Raw genomic sequence first — 20062 nt, 5'->3', positions numbered from 1 at the left:
CCGAGCCGCGGCGCACGCCGGGAGCGGGGCGCGTCCCCCCCCCTCCTCCCTCAGTGGTAGCGTTCTTTCCCCCCTCCCCCCCGCACCCCTCAGGGCAATGGTACGGCCCGCCCGCCCCGCCCGGCGGAAGTGACGCCACACGGAGGCCGGCGCTTCCGGCGTGCAGCAGCGGCGGCCCGGCAGGAGGAGCCCCGGGCCCCGCTCCCGCCTCCCCCGCCCGCCGCGGAGCCCGGTGAGTGCGGGGGGGGCTAAGGGGGGGGTGGGCCAGGCCCTGAGGGGACCGTGAGGGGAGCGGGGGTACCGCCGGGCCCGTGGCGGTGTCCCCAAGCGGGTGCGGGCCCGTACCGGGGCCGCTGTAGCCGCACCGGGCGCTGCTGTCCCGGGGCTTGGCCTCCAGCTGTGCCCCGGGCCGCGCTCCCCCCACACCGGGGGAGCACAAAAGGAGCGGCCCTGGAGAAGGGGAGCCCTGGGCTGTCCTGCTCCCGGGGGTTGGACGCAGTCCGGTGACGGGTGGCGGCGGGGGGGAGAGAGCGGGACGGGCCCCGCCGGTACCGGTGGGGGTCCGGCAGGCTCGAGGGGCCCAGCACAGCGGGGGACGGGAGGGGAGCCCGCGGGTTCCCTGGGGAGGGGGTGCGGCTGCACGGGGGTCTCTGCAGGCATGGTACAACGGGGGGAGCTGCTGCGCTGGTTTCTGGCTCCTGGGGTGGAAAAATTACGCCTGGAAGCTCGGGGGAGGGGGAGGCGGCCGGGGGCGCGTGGTGTGTGTGTGAGGAGGCGATTGAGGCTGATCCCTGGATTACAGGCTCCAGTGACATAGGCAGAGATGCGATTAACGCTGGTAGCGAGCGTGGAGCGGGGGCTGTAGAGGGCTTCCGAGGAAGGCGAGGGTGCCAGTCCGATTAAAGTTGGCATAGGTAAGTAATTCCAGAGGGAAACTCGAGTCATGCTCGGAATTGTCCATACAGGAGTGAGAGAAAAAAGCGTCAGAAAAAGTCCATTCAAATAACTGTGAAATCCCAACGGAAAAAGCAGCAGGGAGGAGTGCCTTCCAAAAGAGTTAAAGTCCCACAGAGGCAGATACAGAGGGCAAGGAGTCAGAGGAAAGCGGTGAGACAGAAACGAGGTGGGGTGCAGCAACTTGCTGTCTGGCCGTGCTGAGAGCAGAGGGACCAATGGCAAGGGGACATCCCTGCTGGAGCTGGAGGCGCAGGGCCTGGGGACGGGGGCATTTATAGGCTCCTGCAGGGTGCTGGAGGAAGGGGGGGGCTGGATTATTGCTAGGGAAGATGAGGGAGCACCTTGGATGGAGGTGCTGAAGTGGGAGCTCACCTCACTGCCGGGTAGGAAAGCGATCTAAGCGTTGTTAAAACTTCATAAGCTGACCTGGGGGATTATGGTAGTAATTAAGTTACTCCAAATACTCTGTTCTTTTGGCCCTCTTTTTGAGTTTATCACCTTTATTGTCTTAAACTAGAGCTATAAAACATTAGCTATGCCTTGTCTTAGTTTGTATTCAGAGAGCTGAACGGGTTTGAGAGCATGAGGCTGAGCGTTAGGTGAGTTACATCACTTGTTTTCTCAGCACTTGGCTTTGTTTTGTCCCCACAAGTCCTCCTCTCTGTCACACACATCCATCCAACATTAAGTTAAGCTGGAAACAAACTCTTCCCTAAGGTGCTGTGACAGGACTCATGAAAGACGTCTGGTCTGCTGCCTGCTCCCTGCTGATACGCCCCCTTTGCCCACAGGAGCAGTTCCTCTGTTTGAGGGCTCTGCCCTCTCTTGGGCCTCTCCTCCCCCGGGGCTGGCACGTAACCGCTCAGGTACTGTGTAGGCCCCTCGCTCTGCTGAGGCCTCTAAAAGCACCCCCTCGCTTTGAGACGCACTGAGGTCGCACACAGACCATCAGTTAAATGTGGTTTTTCTGTCTCTAACGTGTGGGACGATCTGACTGAGTTTCGGAGCTCTTCTGGTGAAACGTGCCTGGGCCTCCTGGTGCTCTGAGGCTTGCTGAGCAAAACTGCCAGACGTTCAGCTCCTGACATCCCTGTGGGAACGCTTAGGGTGGTTTCAGGTTCTCAGACAAGCACTTCCTTTAACAACCTAACAGTAAGGATCCATTACTTTTATGCAAGGGCTCGGTGTTGCTTCGGGTTAACCCAGAACAGAACCGTTAACCCTAAGCAGACAGGAGGGAGGGTCAGTACAGGCTTCCCCTGTGTCTGCCAAGCCAGATTTCGCACCTGGGTCCTTCCAATGTGGAGAGAGAGTGCCGCTGCTCCTCCCGAGCTCTGCAGGAGGCAGTGATGTAAAGGGTCTGTATGTTACGCTGCGAGTTGCTAAGAAATCGAGAGGCAAATGAAAGGAACGGAGACCAGAGTTCCAGGGATAATATAATTAGCTCCTGGCCTTCAGCCTCTCGCACTGGGGGAGGTTTGTATCTGCTGAAGTCGCCTCAGCCCCTCAGATGAATGGCACGTCGCATCTCTCGGTGCTTTATCTGTGCTGCCTGGTCAGTTTAGTGGAACCAGAAAACAAATTGAGGGAAAATAATGAAAACTTGCAGCTGGGATTTTCTGTGCTCTAAAGCCAGGAATGTCAAGGCTTGGCTATGGGCTCCCTGGCAGCTACAAATTGTGGAACCGTGGGGGTGTGTGTATATATGTATCGGAGCTAACAAGATAACGTGAAATGCCACATACGTGTAAGAAACCCAACGTACGCTGCGTGTAGAAAATACAACTTTTACGTCTGTATTTTCATACGAAAAGTGTGGTTGCAGCATTATGTTTTAACTCTTTTGTGTTTAGCAGATTCTCTTTTGAAACTAAAGGAATTGGTTAAATGGTAAGTGCTCTGCCTGCTGAACCTCTCAGAGCTCTAATTCATGCTTTAGTGGCAAACCTCCTGGTGTAGCCCCGATCAGTGAAGTCAAACACATGATTTTTCTAATACTGGTGAGACTCTGGAAAATTGGCTTGGCTGTTCTGATTCCTTTTGAACAGCAGCTGCCAACATCGAGTACCAATGTCTATGTTCAGAAGGTAATACGTACATACATCGAGACAGGAAGGAGAGCACTTGCTTTATTCCCCCCTCAGAGGTGAGGCCCAAGCCACATCGTGTCCAGCAGAACCTAGTTAAAGGGATTATTAACATCACTGCTTCTTTGGGATGGTGTTGAAGACACTTAAATGGGGTGTCTGAGAAAGATCTGCTTGCCTCTCTTGTTTTCTAAAGTCCCACTCAATCCTGAGGGTCTGAAGCAACGTGGATGTGTACAGGGTGTCACGGGTTGCCTTCATAGCTCCTGTGATCGTAATTAAGCTTTTTTTTCCTGCTGCTGAAATGCAGATGATGCTTTTCTGCACTACTACGTGCTGTTGGTAAAATCTAAATGTTGAAAATCTGGATGGATTTCTGAAAAGATACGTAGTGAAGGCTATGGGGCTGCTTTCTGAATGACAGAAGTCTTGGGGCCCTCACCGGGGGCCAGGCAGCAATGCAGTAAAACCCCGTCTCCGAGGTTTTAGACCTCACCTGTCAGAGCAGCCTTGGCTCTGCAGATGCCCGAGTTGGAGGGGATCCAAACCAGGGGCCTGCGCAGCAAAATCCTCCTCAGCTGGGCTGTTGGGTCGGGCCGCTCCTGGCTGTTTGATCACCCGTGCGATGCTGCCGTGACCTCTTACCATTTCATAGGCAACAGAAAAAAACTGTTTTTCCCCCCTTAGGAGACAGAGCTCAGATGAAATCAAAAGAACGATAAAGTTTGGAGGAGAGAAAGACGCTGCAATTGCTTTCCTGGTCTGCAGTTTGGCAGGGCACTAAGATGTCCGTGGACATGAACAGCCAGGGCTCTGACAGCAATGAAGAGGATTATGACCCTAATTGCGAGGAGGAGGAAGAGGATGAGGATCCTGGGGATATTGAGGATTATTATGATGGGGTAGCTAACGACGTGGAGCAGCAGGGAGCAGATGCCTTTGATCCAGAGGAGTATCAGTTCACCTGCCTGACTTACAAGGAGTCGGAGAGCACTCTGAATGAACACATGGCCAGCTTGGCTGCCACGTTAAAGGTGAGGAAAGGTTTCCACACTAACACAGGGGTAAAGTAAGTCCGTGATTGAGAAGGCAAATGCCAGCCGTACAGTTTGAAATAAAAGCTGTGGCAATGTTACTGTTACAGGGGGTTGGAGGTAAATTCTTGAAGGTCCCTTGTTCAAAACGGATTCAAAGGTTTACGGTTGTTGCACATGGGTTTGGGGGCCTGAAAGTCTTCCCCACTGTATGTTGATTCTTACTGAAACTTTTTTTTGCAGAGCTGAGGTTCATGCCCAAAGCCTGAGTTAAAACACTTTGGCACCAATGCAAAGAGGAGGTATAGAAAAGAAACTAATCCTAGAGGGTACAGTTCGGTTCATCTGTGTTCGAGAAGATAACTGACAGATAGGAAGATGTGCTCAAACTCCAATTCTCACCAAAACACCTCACTTTGTTGGTTCTGAGTGAATAATCATAGACTTTCAAAAAAGACAGATCAGCTGTCATGCCAGGCATTAACCCTCCCGCTGCAGTGACAAGCAATTAAAGTACAACGAGCTTGCCAGCTCTTGTAGTGACTAATTCATCACAGAAGGTTCCCACTCCAAGTCAGCTCCGTGGTATTAGATTCAATAAGACTTCTGTGAAGTTTCCCTTCTCTTTGTGCAACTGATGACTCTCGTACAGGCTAGAAATAAGAGGAGGTTCCCTTTCTGCCTTGTCAGTGTGCTTTGGTCCAAGCGCAGGGCAGAGGAAAGCTGTTTCCTAAGCTGCACGGTGTTGGCGTTTGGTTGAAATTAGCAATGTGTCTACCTTGTAGCACGTCTTCTAGTGTTTGTTGGTCTCTGGAGCAACCCCTGAAGACAGAGATAACTGCAGCACATAAAAACCTCATTGGATAGATTTTAATTCATATTAATTTGGCCTGAACCTTTATTAATTGGAGAGAGATCTTGATCCTCCTTTATACATCAGAGTACTAAGGAAATAGTATAAACATAAAGCCGGAAGACTAAAGCTTACAGGCTATAAAGTGTGCCCATGCTGCATCTCGAGCTGATTTTGCTGCCTGTTGTGCTTATTCCCAGCACTCACCACCACGGAAAATGAAATGTTTTCCTCTTTCTGAGCTTCCAAACTCCTGACTGATTTCTTCAAAACGTGCAGTTCGAGCTCTGAATGCCTGCTGCTCCCTGCAGGTTGTAAGAAAAGGGAGGCAAAAGAAAAGAGCAAATGAGAATTGCTGGTCAGCACTTCTGATCCAGCTGCCAGTTGTTCTTGGTTCTTAGCGAATAAGTAAAGATTTAGAAATGTTTTTCTACTGCTTACTGTTTGCCTGCAGATGAAGCACCCTTCAGAAAGGCGACGCCTGCCATATTGTTCTCTTGAATTAAATTAACAAAAGCAATACTTTATTTAGACACTAAAACCCGGTTCCAAAGTTGAAATCAGTTTTTCCAAGAATTCTGGAGGTCTCACTGATCTTAAAACAGCAAAGATGATAGTTTACCGGGTAACACCAACCTGCTAGATTGAATCTGGCCCCAAATGCGACCCTTTTCAGCCCAAGGAGAGAACACTGTAGATTCCTTTCGCTTCAAGAATGTGCCTGCTTATTTGCTTAAAAGTGAAGTGCTATACGTTGTGGGTTCTGCATGAGAAGATAAAAATAAATCCGGGTAGAAACCTGAAAAAATGTGATGTTGTAAGCCACTCGCTGAGTCTCAGGCTCTCGAATTGCCACGTTAATTCTGTTTTCTAGCAACGGTGGTGCAAGAATTGCAAATTTCTTAACTTGGAAATCTGTTGTGTATCTGTAGCATGTGCTTTTTGTTTCCTGGCATCCTTTCTTACAATGCTTTAGCAACCCCGTTTCTTCCTTCCCCTCTCTTCCCCCAAGGAAACTTGTGATTTCACTTGTTTTCTCAGACCAACTGCAGGGGAAAGAATTTGGGTTGTGTTAGCTAGCATAGAGGAGAAGGAAATTGGATAGAACATGTTGAACTATTTGTTATCATTATTTTCCATTGACTTAGATGAGATGCATAAATAGAGGCTGATTTTTTTTTTTTTGTCAGATCTGTATTAACATCTTTCTCCTCTAATCTCATTGAGCGTTTTTTTTCCCCTTGAGGACTACCTGTCACGGTGTCTTTTTTGCATAGTTGTGATTGTTCTTTTGGAGCACCCTAGTTCAAGTTCACTTTGCTGATTTCATCTCCTTTTGTTTCCAGGGCTGGACCTTGTGATGTTTAGTGGTTATGTAGTGCTTTTTCAGCCTTAGCTCACACTAAGGAATGAGTGGTTGCCCCTGACAGGGAAAGGAGAAGGAAAATTAAAGACTCTTTTCAGGAGGAACGGTGTTGAAGGCAATTCATTACATGAACTCAGAACAATTTGTTATCGCAAGAAATGAAGAGACTAATACAAATCCCTAAAGCAAACTAAAAACCGAATACAGGGAATGAACTCAAAGCCGGGTTTGAATGTTCTGCTATTACATGTTGTCATTAGGTGATTCATGTTCTGAAGGTTAAATTGAAGGAGTCTTGTGAGTGTTTCTTATACGGCATTTTGTCTAAGCTCTCTTAAGACCAAAACCAGGTATTCAGAGCTTTACGTTCTCATACTTTGAATCTGTACTGTTACTAGCTAGTTACAGTCTATGTAAGTAGTACTTCATTTGCTCTGCTCCTTAATCCTCCATTTTTCTGAACTTTTATTCAGCTATTTCAGGCTGACTGTCAAATTGCTGTTTTCTTCAAGTGTCCAGGTAAAGGGTGATCTTCCTTGGAAACCCTCTTGGCTACCTTTTTCATTCCTTGCGAATTAAAGCCAAAGTCATTCTCATAACAAAGCTAACTAAATGATTGAACTACCACTTAAACATGCCTGAAGAAAATCTCAAGCTAATATCCCAAACTGTGATTCTCTGACCAAGAGGCCTGTGAATTGAAGCAGATCACTTGTAATTCCCCAAAAGCCCAGCTGATCCAACGAGCAACACTTGTTAAGGACAATACTCCTGGAAGCAGGGCAGCACCTATTGCCTGCAGACCAGCAAAGGAATTTGCAGCAGTTCTTTTTAAGTAGTAGATACATTTATAAAATCCAGTATCTTTCAAAAAAACAGTAATGAATTAAAATTGGACAGTAGTGAGCTTGTTTTCAAGATGACCGTCAACTCCATCCGCATGGAGTGATTGTGAGTCCTGGAGTGGCAGAATCAGCAGACACACACAAACAGTACGATACTCAACAGTTACACAAACAAAGTTGACCTTGTTACTGGCGAGCAATTAAGAGCGTGATGAGGTCATAGTGTTTGTGGTGGTGAATGACACTTCCTGGCTCTGCAGAGGGTCTCTGTTCACGCCTGGAATATCTATGATGCTCCAAATAACTGGCAGCGTTTTCTCTAGTTCAGTGATGAGATGGGTCTTTGTTTGTTTTTTTTTGTTTTTTTTTACCAAATTCTTCCATTTGCCATCTAAACAACCAGATAAAGCAATTGTAATTACAGTTTGTGAAAAATGTTACCTTGACTTTAAGATTTTTTAGAAGCTGATTGTCAGTGATGAGGAAGCTAACACCTTTACACATTGAAATAGAGGGATGTTGTTTTACAGGCGCTTGATACTGCTGGAGTCCCTTCACTAAAACTGAAGGGATTGTAAAACTGAGAAAACTGATTGTGGAACTTAAAATGTTAATTAATGTGAGTAACCTGCTAATACTTACCTGACAGCAAAAAGCATATTTCCCTTGATCCCTTGATTCATGAAATAACTGCTTTTGATGCACTTCTCTGAACCCCATCCTCTGAAGAATAAAAATATAGATGCAAAAAAGGATTTGATGCCGAGACATAGTACTGAATCTATTAATCTGTTATTGCCGCTGATCTGCCAGCGTTAAACCTGTGTTCACATATTTTTGCTCACCTTATTGATGTTGTCTCTTAATTCAACCAAATTAGTGTTTGCTCATAAAAACACAGCCCTTTGAAACCCTTCCACACACTCAAATTGCGCTGACACAGAGCAGTTAGTTTGTAGAGCTGCTTGGTGGAAGCTGGCAGCCGTCCTTCTCAAATACCATCTTTAGCAGATCCAGAGTCATGTGCACGGAGGTTGGCAGCCGGAACGAGCAGCTCTACCCAAAGGAGCTGGCACCCGCAGAACGCCGGTTCCATGCGCTTGCAGAAAGTCTGTAAAGAGCAAGATGTCAAATGACTGACTTCTGCCTCCCCCTAGCCCTCTGCAAACCACGGCCAGTATGCAGTGTGGGGTGCTTATCTGAGAAAACCTGTACGGTGGTGTAGTCATCCTTTTTTACACCATTATGACTTAATGGAAGTTGCATACAACAGAAAATGGCAATCGTAAAAGACTAGCTGTGCCTAAATACCCTAATTCCTCTCCTGTGCTTAAAGCTCCTTGAAATATTCAAGTGTGTGTACGTAAGAACAGAGTTTGAAAAATCCACGTTCAGGGTTAGTGCCCGTAAGAACCTGAGGATATGTGAGGCTAAGCAAAATTGTTAAATATAGTAGTAAAAAGGAGGTAAATATTTATTGTAAATGGTAGACCATGACATGCAAATTTGTCTTCTCCACAAAACCCACGGGTGGTGTTTGGCAACGATAACACGCTATTTCAGAGTACCTGTGAGCCCTAGATTAGTTGGGGCACGCAGGTTTACGTCTGTGCTGTTCTGCGCTTTGACATCCAGCCAGCATTACGTGGGCACGCCATCTGAAGCTGCAACCCCAGGAACACGTTTCAGGAGTAGCTTTGTCCTTGCTCTGCTCTTGTTTCCCAGAAGATCCTGGAAGCTGGGCTGTACGAGAGCTGTGGTGTTGCCTGTCAGATTCACAGCGCCTCTGGTTCAGTAATAGAGTAAACATCAGGAGGATATGAGGATGTCTGTAACTGTCCTCAGTGTGTTTTATTTTGACTCCCAAAGGGCTTTTTAAAAAGTTCTTAGACTTCTGGTTGGCAAGATAGGAGAGCTGGCTGGAGAGCCCGGACCTGGCAACTGTGACAACTGCCGAAGTCCTCAACTTGATTGGAAAAATGAGCCACCAACGTGGAGGGTGATTACAGCCCACACGTTTCTTTGTGATTGACATTACATGTGTCTTACAGCCAGCGGGGCACTGCAGCGAGCGAAAGATCTGTGCACAGCTGCTGCTGAGTGTGATCCTGGTGGGAGGTGGAGGCAAGGCAGAAGGCGTTAAAAATGTCCAAACAATCTTTCAGAAACTGCTCCCTGTTGCAGCCTTACAGCTGGACAAGGTGATCACGGGAGCAGCGCAACGCAGCTGAAGTCTGTTGCCAGCTCCCTGTGCTGTGGCTGTTAAGGATGACACAACAGAAACGAGCTCACTTGTGCACCGTGAAGCTGTTCTACAAAGCAGGTGTTCCTCTTCTTCATCTTTATTACAAAAGGGGAAAAAAATGCCTGTAGCAGCTAGGACTGCCAGGTAGAGGCCTTTTTATTCGGGGTTGATTAGGGATTACTCGCTGCAGTTACCCAAGCTGTGTGCGTGCACCACTGCTCTCAGTTCGGGTTAGCTGCCCCGTGAGCTGTGTCCTGAGCCTCTGCTCACACTCGCATGCATTCAGGTTGTTACCCACACATCCTCCGCATCGCCGGAAAGAATTTTCTACTTCTCCTGTGCTTTGCTGGCCCCTAGACAAGGGCCGAGGTGAGCCCAGCAGTGGGGCACTTTGCTGGGCTCTTGGCAGTTTGCAGTGAATGAGTGCAGCATGCCCTGCTGCTCTCAGACATTGCCTTGGAAAAAAAAAACCTCCTGTGAGTGCTGCTGCGAGTCTTGTGTCAGCGTTATGCCCATGTGCAGCTTTCTTGCTGCATTTCTTTGGCTCTAAATCTTTGAAAGAAATCTCCTAGCTATTTTGTAACAATGCCTTCTGGCACACCCTCTTGCTTAAGCTTTTTTTGTTTTCAATTTGCTTCTGAATCTTCTCAGGAGGAATAGCGTAACAGCTTGAGAAGTACGTACGTGGAGATTTCCTAGCTGAGTCCCACTGATCCTGTTTGTTGGCAGCTGAAATTCGCGCTGTCCTGTGCAGGAGAGTGGATGGATTAGAGAGGACCTGGAATTTAACCAGAGATCTCTCCGCAGCGTGTGGCAGACCAGGCTGTGCACTGACAGCTTCGTGAACCTCGCACAGTAACACTGGTGGTCTTTGTCCTTCCCAAACTGCTCTCTGCCTCCTAAATATGCTTCTCTTGAGTGCCAGCACCAGGTCTCTGCACACCAGAGGTGAGTGGCAGGCTGCAGAGTCAAACCCTGGGAGGAAGCAGGGCTCACGCAGCACTGGGGCTGCTCCGTGGTGCCAAGGCTGCAGCTACGGGCTCCAAATTGCATTTATTTCACCAGGGCAGCACCAGCAGAGGGTGAAACATCAGGCAAATACAGAGCAGTGCTGTGGCTGCTGTCTAGAGATGGATGATGACCTTTTCTCGCTTTTTTAAAGCACAGCTGAACACTTTAGGCAGGGTATACGATTCTTCTGTTGTAACTCTGTCTTTTTGTCTGTTGAGCGGAGTTAATTAGGGCTCAGTTCTGCAAACGGCCTTGTACCGCTCAGAAACCCTGGACAGTTGCGGAGGGAGGACTTTGCTGCAAGACTTTGAACGCTTCAGGTGTTTATAGCAGGTGATGTCAATGACAGCTCGAGCCCCTGCAGCCCCAGGAGTTTTCCACCAGGACTCCGTTTTGGAAGAGAAGGATCAAAGCAAAGACAAAAACGTGGTCCCAAAAAAGCTTTTACGTTGCCTTTTTTTAATTTTGTCTTAATTCCTAACATTTCTGCAGTTTTCTGATAAATCCTCCAGTAAAAACAGGGAAGTCAGTTTTTCCAGTGGGATATGTACAGAGTCAGATCTATTTTCCGTGTGAGAAATGAGCGTAACACAGTCTTTTTTTTTTCAATTTCTGGGTTACTTCCTTTACCCCAGTATCCTAAAGTAAAGCACATGTGAAGGTATTTTTTTCTTCAACAAGATTATTCCATTAGAAGTGCAGTTTCTTTCTGACATGTCAGTGTTCTCCACTGTGAGCTCCGTTCAGTCTCTTCTAGAAATTTTCCCATCGTTGCTCACCAACAGCCACAATTTCAGAGGCTCTTGCTCCGTGTTCTTACTGTTCTGAGGAATTTGTGTGTGTTTCTGGAAGTTCTGATGCAACACAAACTAGTATTTTCACGAATTCTTCCTTTCCTGGTAGAACTAACAAAACCTGTATTTGTGGATTAAAAGAAACACCTCTCAAGATTAATCCTAATTGCTTAGCCGTATTTGTATCAAACCTTTGATGAGGGGAAACACAAAAATGGAAGTAGTATTTCTTTACGCCACGTTTGTGTTCGTCTCGGCCAGGCTTTTCGGTGTAACCCTGATCTAACGTGAATTGTCAGCTTGATGCAAAGCCAGGGGGTGTCAGCTCCATCCAGATCACAACATCTCCAACTCACCCTGACTTGAATATCTGTGAGGATCACGTGAGGTTTTTTGTTATAAATTCCTGATACCAGATTTCTGCAGAAGTGAGGATTGAAGCAGACCTCCAAAAAAATAGGCCATCCCTCGGAGAAAAGCGAAACGAACTCATGAGCTATGCATGCCGCATCAATATGCATGAGCAGTTTCTGTAGAATATAAGCTCTACAAAAGACGGTGTTTTTTTAGCTTTTAGGAAACGTTTCTGTCTGAATGAGCAACTGTCAAAGTGGCATGGTTGAAAAGATTTTCTGCTGTAGAGAGATGAAACTTCAGCTCTTCAAACAACGCAGCTTATCGGGGGAAGCAAGTTGAGGCAGAGCTGTCTTTGTGCTTTCCAAACCCAGCAAGGTACCTGCAGAGCAGCTTTGCAAATTCTTTCGATACTGCCTTGTCCAAGAGTGCCACGCTCTTTCTCACACTTCAGGACCGTGAGAATTTTGCTTATCTTGGAGAGGAGAGAACCCAGGGAGATTAACCTTGAGATTGAAATACGGAGGGAAAAACACTGTGCTCTCTTCTTCAAAAAGCGAATCAACGTATTTAATGTGATGACATTTCTTCTTCTACTTGCAGAATCTAATTTTGTCCGGCACTATGTAAATTTTTTAGATTTATTTTTTTTATAACTCCTGCAGAGACTTCCCGTTAAGCAGAGCAGCTTCCTCTTTGGCACCCTTCCCTCGTGCAGAGGCGCTGCGCCACTTCTCCAGCGCGTTGCTAAACATGAGCGGTGGGTGCCCAGTTCGGGCAATCCGTGGTCTTCTGTCGCTGGGAGGTCAGAGTTAAACTGAGGGAGTTTTGGAAAAGGCTCCTGAAGCGACCACATTTCTGTCTGAAGGCGAAGCTGGAAACTACAGGTTGGATGATGTGTTGCCCAGCCAATTTTCTCTTTTCACCCCGATCGCGAAGAAGCCAGTCTTGAATCGGGAATTTTCCAAGTTCAGTTTTGGACTGAGCCAGTCTTTGATCTGAAAGCTTTAAACTGTTGGTAAGAAAAAGGGGAAATGAGAATGAGGGAAAGAAATTCTCTCTTCGTGGAGAGTGTGGCCAAGCACTGGAACGGGCTGCCTGGGGAAGTGGTGGATCCCTGTCCCTGGAGGTATTTAAGAGACGTGGCACGGGGGGACAGGGTTTAGTGATGGGACTTGATGTGTCGGGTTGATAATCTCTAAGGTCTTTTCTGACCTAAAAGACTGTATGATTTGAAATAAAATCTTTCAGCCTGATGGCTGTTTTTAGTTTTCCTCTTCTCAATTTTAATAGGTTTACCCGGAGCTGGAAAAGTTCTGGAGGACTCAAGTTATGCAGGAGGATTGGCACGGTTCTACAGTTGCAGACAAAAACCGAAATAGAAATGCACCATCTAGAATATGCATTCCCTTCTGCGCTGGGGTCCTCATGAGTATTTTCCTGAAATATCCTGCTGCCAGCAAGACACTGAGAGGGTCATCTTGCATCTTCTTTGGGTCTTAATTCTCTGAAAAGAGAATAGAAAAGTGTAAACAAAGCTGACATTTTTCAAAAGCATCTTTTTCAAATTGTTTTGTGTCTGAGACGAGGTGTTAGTGGTCTTGGATGACCTAAGGCCCTTGTGTCACCCCGGTTACTGATGGAGAACTGAATCACGGCTCTTTCTGAAATGTTTCTCAAGTTTGAGATCTTAATAGTGTAAAACTTCTGGCTGTCCAGGAATTGCTCTGTTGGGCCCTGAGTACCAACCGAGACTCGCTCCTGTTCTGCAAGGCCACAGTGGGTCCTTTTCTTCTGCTCTGGGGCTTTCGTGAAAGTGGACTCCCATCATGAACATGGCTTTAAGAATTCAATATCTTATTCTCAGGTGATTTTATGATGCGAGTAGTAAGATCAGAACTACAGCTGGTCTGGTCAAGGCTTGTAGATGGAGCAAAATCGGAATGGTCGCAGAAGCTTTATTCTTTATCTCCTACCAAGACCAAGAGTGCGTGCAGGTGGGGAGCAAAATTTGGCCACTGTGAGGAGTTGGGTTCACAAGCACGGCCAGAAAGGAATTTCTTTGTGATGGGACTTCCTCAGAGCATGTTCTGGAACAAAAAGAAGTAGCCTTGCAGAGTCACTCAGCTTGATTTTAAATTTCTTCCATGACAGACTCATCTCCGGATCTGTTAACCTGGCATCTTTCGAGAACATGAGTTCTGCATTTTGCCTAACAATTTGTCTCAAAAACATGTAATTGTTAGGGCCGTTTGTTAGATGTAAGTGCTACTGTTTTCATTTCTATAATTTTTCATTCTTGGAGGGATTTGTTGACTGGTTCTTCCGCTGGGAGCAAGTAGCTCTGTATATTCTTCCTGGAGTCGTGGTGCTGCAATGGATGCTGCACCTCAGGCTGTGAAAACCCAACCAAAAAATGCTCGTTTTCATGTGTTACAGATGAGCTTCCCATTTCAGTGTGTTTTTTTTTCCTTGTCAGGATGGTAGTTCTTACTGCTACCGAGAAATAATTTAGTTACTGTTCGAGAGTGATTCATTAGCATGTGGTTTGCATTCGCAGGAAGCCGGTCTTGTAGAGACCACATTCCTGATGCAGGTTTGTTTTACAGCAACAAAATGCAGATGTCTTCCTCGTCCAAGCAAGTCAAAGGTGTCTGTCTCGAGCTGAAGCTCTTGCCTGGGTCTGCCAGGCGGAGGTCTGCAAGCAACCTGTGTGAGACGGGTGGTGGCACTTCATCCGTGCAGACAGGAGCAGGCTGCACGTGTCTGCCGTGTGCCACGCTGCCGCTGATTGAAGGCTGCTGCACTGCCTGGGCGTGCTTGGTGCATCCCATCGCTGGTGAAGCCAGGGCAGGTCAGCTCCCAGGTCTCTGGCAGCATGAGCTGGTGCTTCGGTTCTTCTAGAAGAAGTTTATTTGAAAAATAACCCTGGGCAGATCAGAAAGCAGAGGTGGCAGGAATAGGTCAGTCACGTTGTGAAACTGCACCTCTGCAGTGGGTTGGTTTTAGAAGGGTAATGACACATTGCCAGTAGGTGTGCGGAGCCTGTCTGTTCCTCAGAAGCAGCAGCCACAGCTAGTTTTTCCCTGTGGGGCTGTGCTAGAGTTGTTGCGTGGCTGTATTACCAGTGCGTCGGGCTCCACCTTTCACCTGCAGCAGGGTTCGAGGTGGCTTGTGGCTTTCCGGCTGGTGACCGGGACCAGCAGCTTCTCTAGAAAAAATGGATCTCTTCCTGCAGCTGGGACAGAAGAAGTTTTCAGTATGCGTGGTGGACAGAGATGTGATGGTGATAGCTTCTCTCAGAGCGGGGGAGACAGAGTTCTGGCCTTGCCCAGGTGCTCCGAACAGAGCAGAGCGAGGAGGTCAGCTCAGGAGCCTCCCCAGATCCGTGGGAGAGGCGCTGTGTTTGCAGGAGGCCTGCTTTGTTTGCACTCCGTGAGCCTGATCAAGGCACCAAGGGTCCAGAGGCCGGGTAAAGTTCAGCAGCCCGGTGGATGCTTGTGGTGCGAGACCAGTCTGTTTTCTCCTGAAATGAACTGCTACGTAGAAGCAAGGGGAACTTGCTCGCTTGTACCTTTGTAACGTGACTTCAAATGTCGTGTGGCAGGATTCTAGAGGCTGCTAGAGGCACTTGCTCTGTCTAGCATGGACTGTGCTAGTGCTTGCCAGGAGCCCGTGTAAGGCAAGCAAGTCTGCGTGGAAACAGTCCCTGTCAGAGGAGCCTTCCATATATCCCCAGTCTGTTCCGGTGCACAACAACTTTCTTTTCTACACTGAAAGGGAAAATATATTTATGTATATATGTGTATTATTTTTCCCCCTACCCCGTGCTGACACTGCATGTCCGTGCTTGCAGTTTGTTGCTGCTTCTCCAGCCCTGTAAGCAGTCTCAGCCTGCCCTGCGGGGCCGAGGGGGGCACTTCTCAAGGACCCTGAGCCCAGTCCGGTCTGAGCCTCTTCAGGGGTGCCCACGGTTAGGGCTCGATGTTGGGCTTCCAGGATTACTTAAACTAAGCCATTGATTTCCTGATTCTTCCATCTCTGTGCTGTTGTGATAAATACTCAAGTTAGTTCACTACGTCCGTGCTTCATTCCAACCTGTATATTGCAGATAGACTGGCTGTGAAATTATTTCTACTAGTTTAAAGGGAATTGAATACCACTGAACTGTTTTACTGGGTTTGTACAATTTATTAGTCCTATAAGAACATCATAGTCCTGAGCAGAGATGTGTCCTCAAAATATGCCTCACTTTTTTTTTCCTTTTTTTTTTCACCCAGGTGTCACATGCTGTTGCAAAACTTGTATTAGTTAGTTTCCACTGGCAAATCTCAGAGATTTTGGAAAGGTAAGCGTAAGTAATCTTATTTCTTCAGTCCTCAGTGCTTTCCCCCCTCTCTTTGCAAGGGTCTTCAGGGCGTAGTGTCTTCTGACAAGTGTCTTTGAACCTGAAAGCAGGCCGCACTGCTGTGCCAGGGAGCAGAGGAGAAATGCTGTTTTGTTGAGGCTGCATTGCCTGTAAAGAATTTGTAAACAGGGAGAGGGGAGTGTCGGCAAATGGCTTTCAGTCTGAGGAATTATCTTCACAGTGGGAACCCTGGAGATGCACACAGCTTAAACAATGAGACAGCAGATTGAGAGAGCTGCATCGCTGTTTATTTTAACAAAGTTACCATACGTTCTGTTTGGAACATACGAGCCATAAATCGTAAAGAAACTCTGAACTTATGCTGATGTACAATTTGGTCCGTTTGCTTTGAGATTTTTGCTCCCTCTGAATGGGAGGTTTTTTCCAAGCTGACTGGCGTTCGGAGAGCAGCAGACGATGGTGTGAGAGAACTAATAAGTGAGCCCCTTTGTTGCTCTGACAGTGTCACACTGCAGTGAGTCCTCTGGCTGATTTCAAAAGGAGGCTTCGGACTCTGCCCAAATGTATGCGGGAAGTGTGTCAGGAGGCACTGCTGTCTGGCAGCCCCTCCAGAAAATACTGGCTCAGAACTGAACATTGTCTGAAAATAGAGAGCACATCAGCCTGACTCATTCTGCCGTGCCATTTTTGGCCCTGTTGGCCAGCAGCTTCATCCAGAGAACGTATGGGAGACGCATCTCATGTACGGATGTTGTCGCAGCATCTCTGGTTACTGGCTTGTTGGTTACCGTGAAAGCTTTTCCCTGGGGAACATGGAGGGTGAGATTCCTGCTCAGAGCAATTCTGCAAGCTAACTAACAAGGTTTAAAGAAGAGGAACTGTGGGGAAGGGTTTACCTCTCAAGCTGTGACTTTGCAAGTTGTTCTCCAGTCCATCTGGTCCTCAAACTTCTGTCTTGGTATAAAGTAGCATTATTAATTTAAAGATCCCTAAACACACCTAAAATGCTTGTGGGGAGGGAAGATTTACGTCCTAGTCCCAACTCTGACGCTTCTTTCTGTTCCTGAATTCACTGATGTACTACTGGAGATGCAAACATTCCTCTGCAATGGAAAGCACAATGAGCAAGACATGCTGAATTCTCAGGCTGCTGACGGACAGCTTCATGTGCCTGAAGGGTGATAATCTGTCATAAAGTAAATACTTAGCTAGGTGGTAGGCTGCAGCCAAAGCGAGACCTAGCCAGGACAGCTTGATTTTACAAAGGAATGGAAGACAGGCAGGAGCCTTGCTGGAGTGTGTTATCATGGGCAATGGCATGAGACTACTCAAGCCACTGAGTAGGGGTGAAAATATTAGCACGGGTAGAAAAATCTTCAGAAAAATTTCCCAGGGCAAGAGGGCACTTGTAGCAAAATATCTATTGAGGAATAGAAGGGAAATGTTAATCAATATTTTGAAGGAACTATCGTAAAGTTTTGGTGATGAGAGTTGAGCTCACCCAGTGAGGGGGCCTCACAAAGGACACTTCCATGCTCCTCCCCAAAACCTCCATTACCATTTGTAGAGAGCCTGTCACTTATTCAGCTGAGAAGGACCAGTTTAACAATGCAAAATGTATTCAGAAATGGATTTGATCGTTCTTTAATTGCCTTTTCAGGCACAAGTCTAATGCTGCCCAATTGCTAGTAGAAGCACGAGTACAGCCCACCTCATCCAAACATGTAAGTATGCTATTTTGGTCTCTTCCCTTGGCAGAGGTGCCTCCGACCCACCTTGCTGGAGGCATGTGTTACCAATGGGCCGGTCCCATGTTAACTCCTCGCAGACTCAAGATCCTACAACCTGAATAAGTGCTGGGTTTACTTTTTAAATGAGACTCAATGAGATTCAAGAAGTGTCTAACATGTAAACAGCAGCTTTGCTGTTGTCTTGTAGGTTGTGTTCAAGAATTACTTGCCTCAAGAAAATTAAGCTATTTTTTTTGGCAGGAGTGATGCTAAACAATGGCAGGAGCAGAGTGCATGGGCCTGGCTACCTCTTCGGATACTGCTCGCTCTGTAAAAGACTCTAAAAGAAGTTCTGGCTGCACAGAGTGAGCAGTGCTTGTCTGTGGCGAGGTTTTTCCTAGAGATGGCTAAGCTGGCTCCACTGCTCTGCTCAGGGATGCTTAAGCCAAATCTCCCAGTAGTGTTTCTGCTGAGCCAGTCAGTAATGATATTTGAACCCCCAGCTTGTGTTTTGCAGCCAGGGCTCCATGGGCTCTTGGATACTTTTTTTCTTCTAAAAGGTTAGTTTAAAGCTTGACAAAGTTGTTTTGATAGCAGTACATTACAGTCTTTTTGTATGTGCTAGGGCTAGTCGCTCTGTGCTGCAGCCCCTAATGCAGAATTATGATATTCTGGGGGACAAAAATTATGATATTTTGTTTGGGACATACATTCACTCCGTAGAGCAACTGACCCCACAGGGAGAAGCTACAGAGGGACAGCTCAGAGAAAAGCTCCAAGGGACGGCTTTCAAAGGGTCTAGGTAGTGTGCTTGCTGCTCGAGTTGAGCAGTTGATCTGCGCAGTTGCTGAGTTGGTCAATTTTGGTTTTGTCCGTAAGTGAGGCTGCTTAGAACAAAGTTGCTTTATTTCTTTTTCATGTGGTCATGCTACAAAACAAGCTCTACTGGTCATGTGGCTGGGCACTCATGCTGCTGCTCCTACGTGTCTCTGGCATGCGGAGCCACGCATGGCAGCTTTATGTCTGCCTCGCACGAGCTTCTCAAAGAGTAGCAAAGGTTTAAGCAGTGAAAAGTGATTATATGGCTTTTCTGTGAAAAGGGAAATAGGAGCGTAAAGTGCTGGTAACAGCTTTGTAGAGCCTCGCTTTTGCTAATGCTGTACTAGACCTAGTTCTTCAGGTCCCAAGGGTGAGCCAAAACGTGTTAGAGTCTGGATCTGTTGTCTTGGGATTAGTTCTGCACTACCCACGGGGAGACCAGACGGCTTCTTTGTGAGGCAATAGCAGAATTATGCCTGACTTGAAACAAACCCCTCTAATCCTTTTCAGTTGGAGAGATGAAGCCTATTTTGCCAAATGCAGTGTAGGCAGAGAATAAGAGATGTGAGAAGATCCCTGAACTTGGTGATGGTCTGTGAACAACCTTTTTTCTCTGTATAAGCTCTCTGCGTTCTGTACCTTCATTTGCATATCAAATACGGTACCCAAAATCATCGTCCAGTAAGAGAGCATTGCTAAGCCTGCTTCCAGCTCTAGCTGCTCTTCATGGCCCGTGGAACAGTGATCGAGTCTGACCCAGCTAAAAAAGAGTACCAGTAAATGCAGGAAAGGACTTACACAAAGATTTCTTTTCTCACTTTTCAAACAAGGAAAAAGTAAGAACCAGAAAAGTAAAGGTGAGCTCTGGGTAGCACTAGACGAGAGGCAGGAGCTGTTCAGTGACTGTTCATCTGTTGCACTCCATGAGGTTGAAGAGGTTCATGAGAAGGGCTGACTGCTGGGGCAGAGCAACACCCCAGCATGCCAGTCGCTTAGGAACCTGTTCTGGCTTGAAGCTCATCTGAGACCATTGTCCCAGTGAAGGTGATGAAAGTGACTGTGGATGAGGTGAGAATTCGCCAGGGGAGCTGGGATGCTTTCACCGTAATGCTGATTTGTCTCTCGCAGGCAATGGTACATTCCTCCCATCACTGCGCAGTGTGCATGCAGTTTGTCCGGAAGGAGAATTTGCTTTCTCTGGCTTGTCAGCACCAGTTCTGTCGCAGCTGCTGGGAGCAGCATTGTACAGTGCTCGTCAAGGATGGCGTCGGAGTTGGTGAGTTTGAGCTGGGTACGGTAGTGGGTCTGTGTTTGGCATGCTGGCTGCTCTGCAGACAACTGGCAGAATTGCTCTGAAAGATCTCAGTAATGAGAAGCTGGAGCATGGTGTGGGTTCTTGTGACAAAACTAAATTGCAGTCTTACCTGAATCCCTGGTGAGCGTTGGCATACCACCTGGAGAGCTCTCCTCCCACCTAACAAAACCTGCAAATCCAGAGATCCATTTGCTGCTCTTCTCCCCTTTGTGATCTCAAGAGCGTGACTGTGGCAAACTAAAAGTTGCAAATTTGCTGCGTTTTGAGATTGCATCTCTGGAGA

At 47.3% G+C, this 20062-nt stretch overlaps 1 protein-coding gene across 3 annotated transcripts in view; it reads left to right on the top strand.

Moving 5' to 3' along the window:
• Window positions 1-81: 81 nt before the first annotated feature.
• The window catches only part of ARIH2 (ariadne RBR E3 ubiquitin protein ligase 2), a 29982-nt gene continuing 10001 nt past the window's right edge, over window positions 82-20062 (top strand). For 2 of the 3 annotated variants that reach the window (XM_035337960.1, XM_035337958.1), the window contains exons 1-5: window positions 82-232; window positions 3732-4078; window positions 15827-15894; window positions 17576-17639; window positions 19593-19740. In XM_035337960.1, coding sequence (XP_035193851.1) covers window positions 3830-4078; window positions 15827-15894; window positions 17576-17639; window positions 19593-19740 — 529 coding nt within the window. In that variant the 5' untranslated portion in view covers window positions 82-232; window positions 3732-3829. Of the gene's footprint in view, window positions 233-802; window positions 915-3731; window positions 4079-15826; window positions 15895-17575; window positions 17640-19592; window positions 19741-20062 lie in introns of all 3 variants that reach the window. The other variant, XM_035337959.1, reaches the window with a different exon arrangement.

This window comes from Oxyura jamaicensis, chromosome 12, assembly GCF_011077185.1.
Source record: "Oxyura jamaicensis isolate SHBP4307 breed ruddy duck chromosome 12, BPBGC_Ojam_1.0, whole genome shotgun sequence".
NCBI classification, from domain to species: Eukaryota; Metazoa; Chordata; class Aves; order Anseriformes; family Anatidae; genus Oxyura; species Oxyura jamaicensis.
The sequence above is the reverse complement of the archived record's forward strand: the minus strand, read 5'-3'. Positions and strand labels throughout refer to the sequence as shown.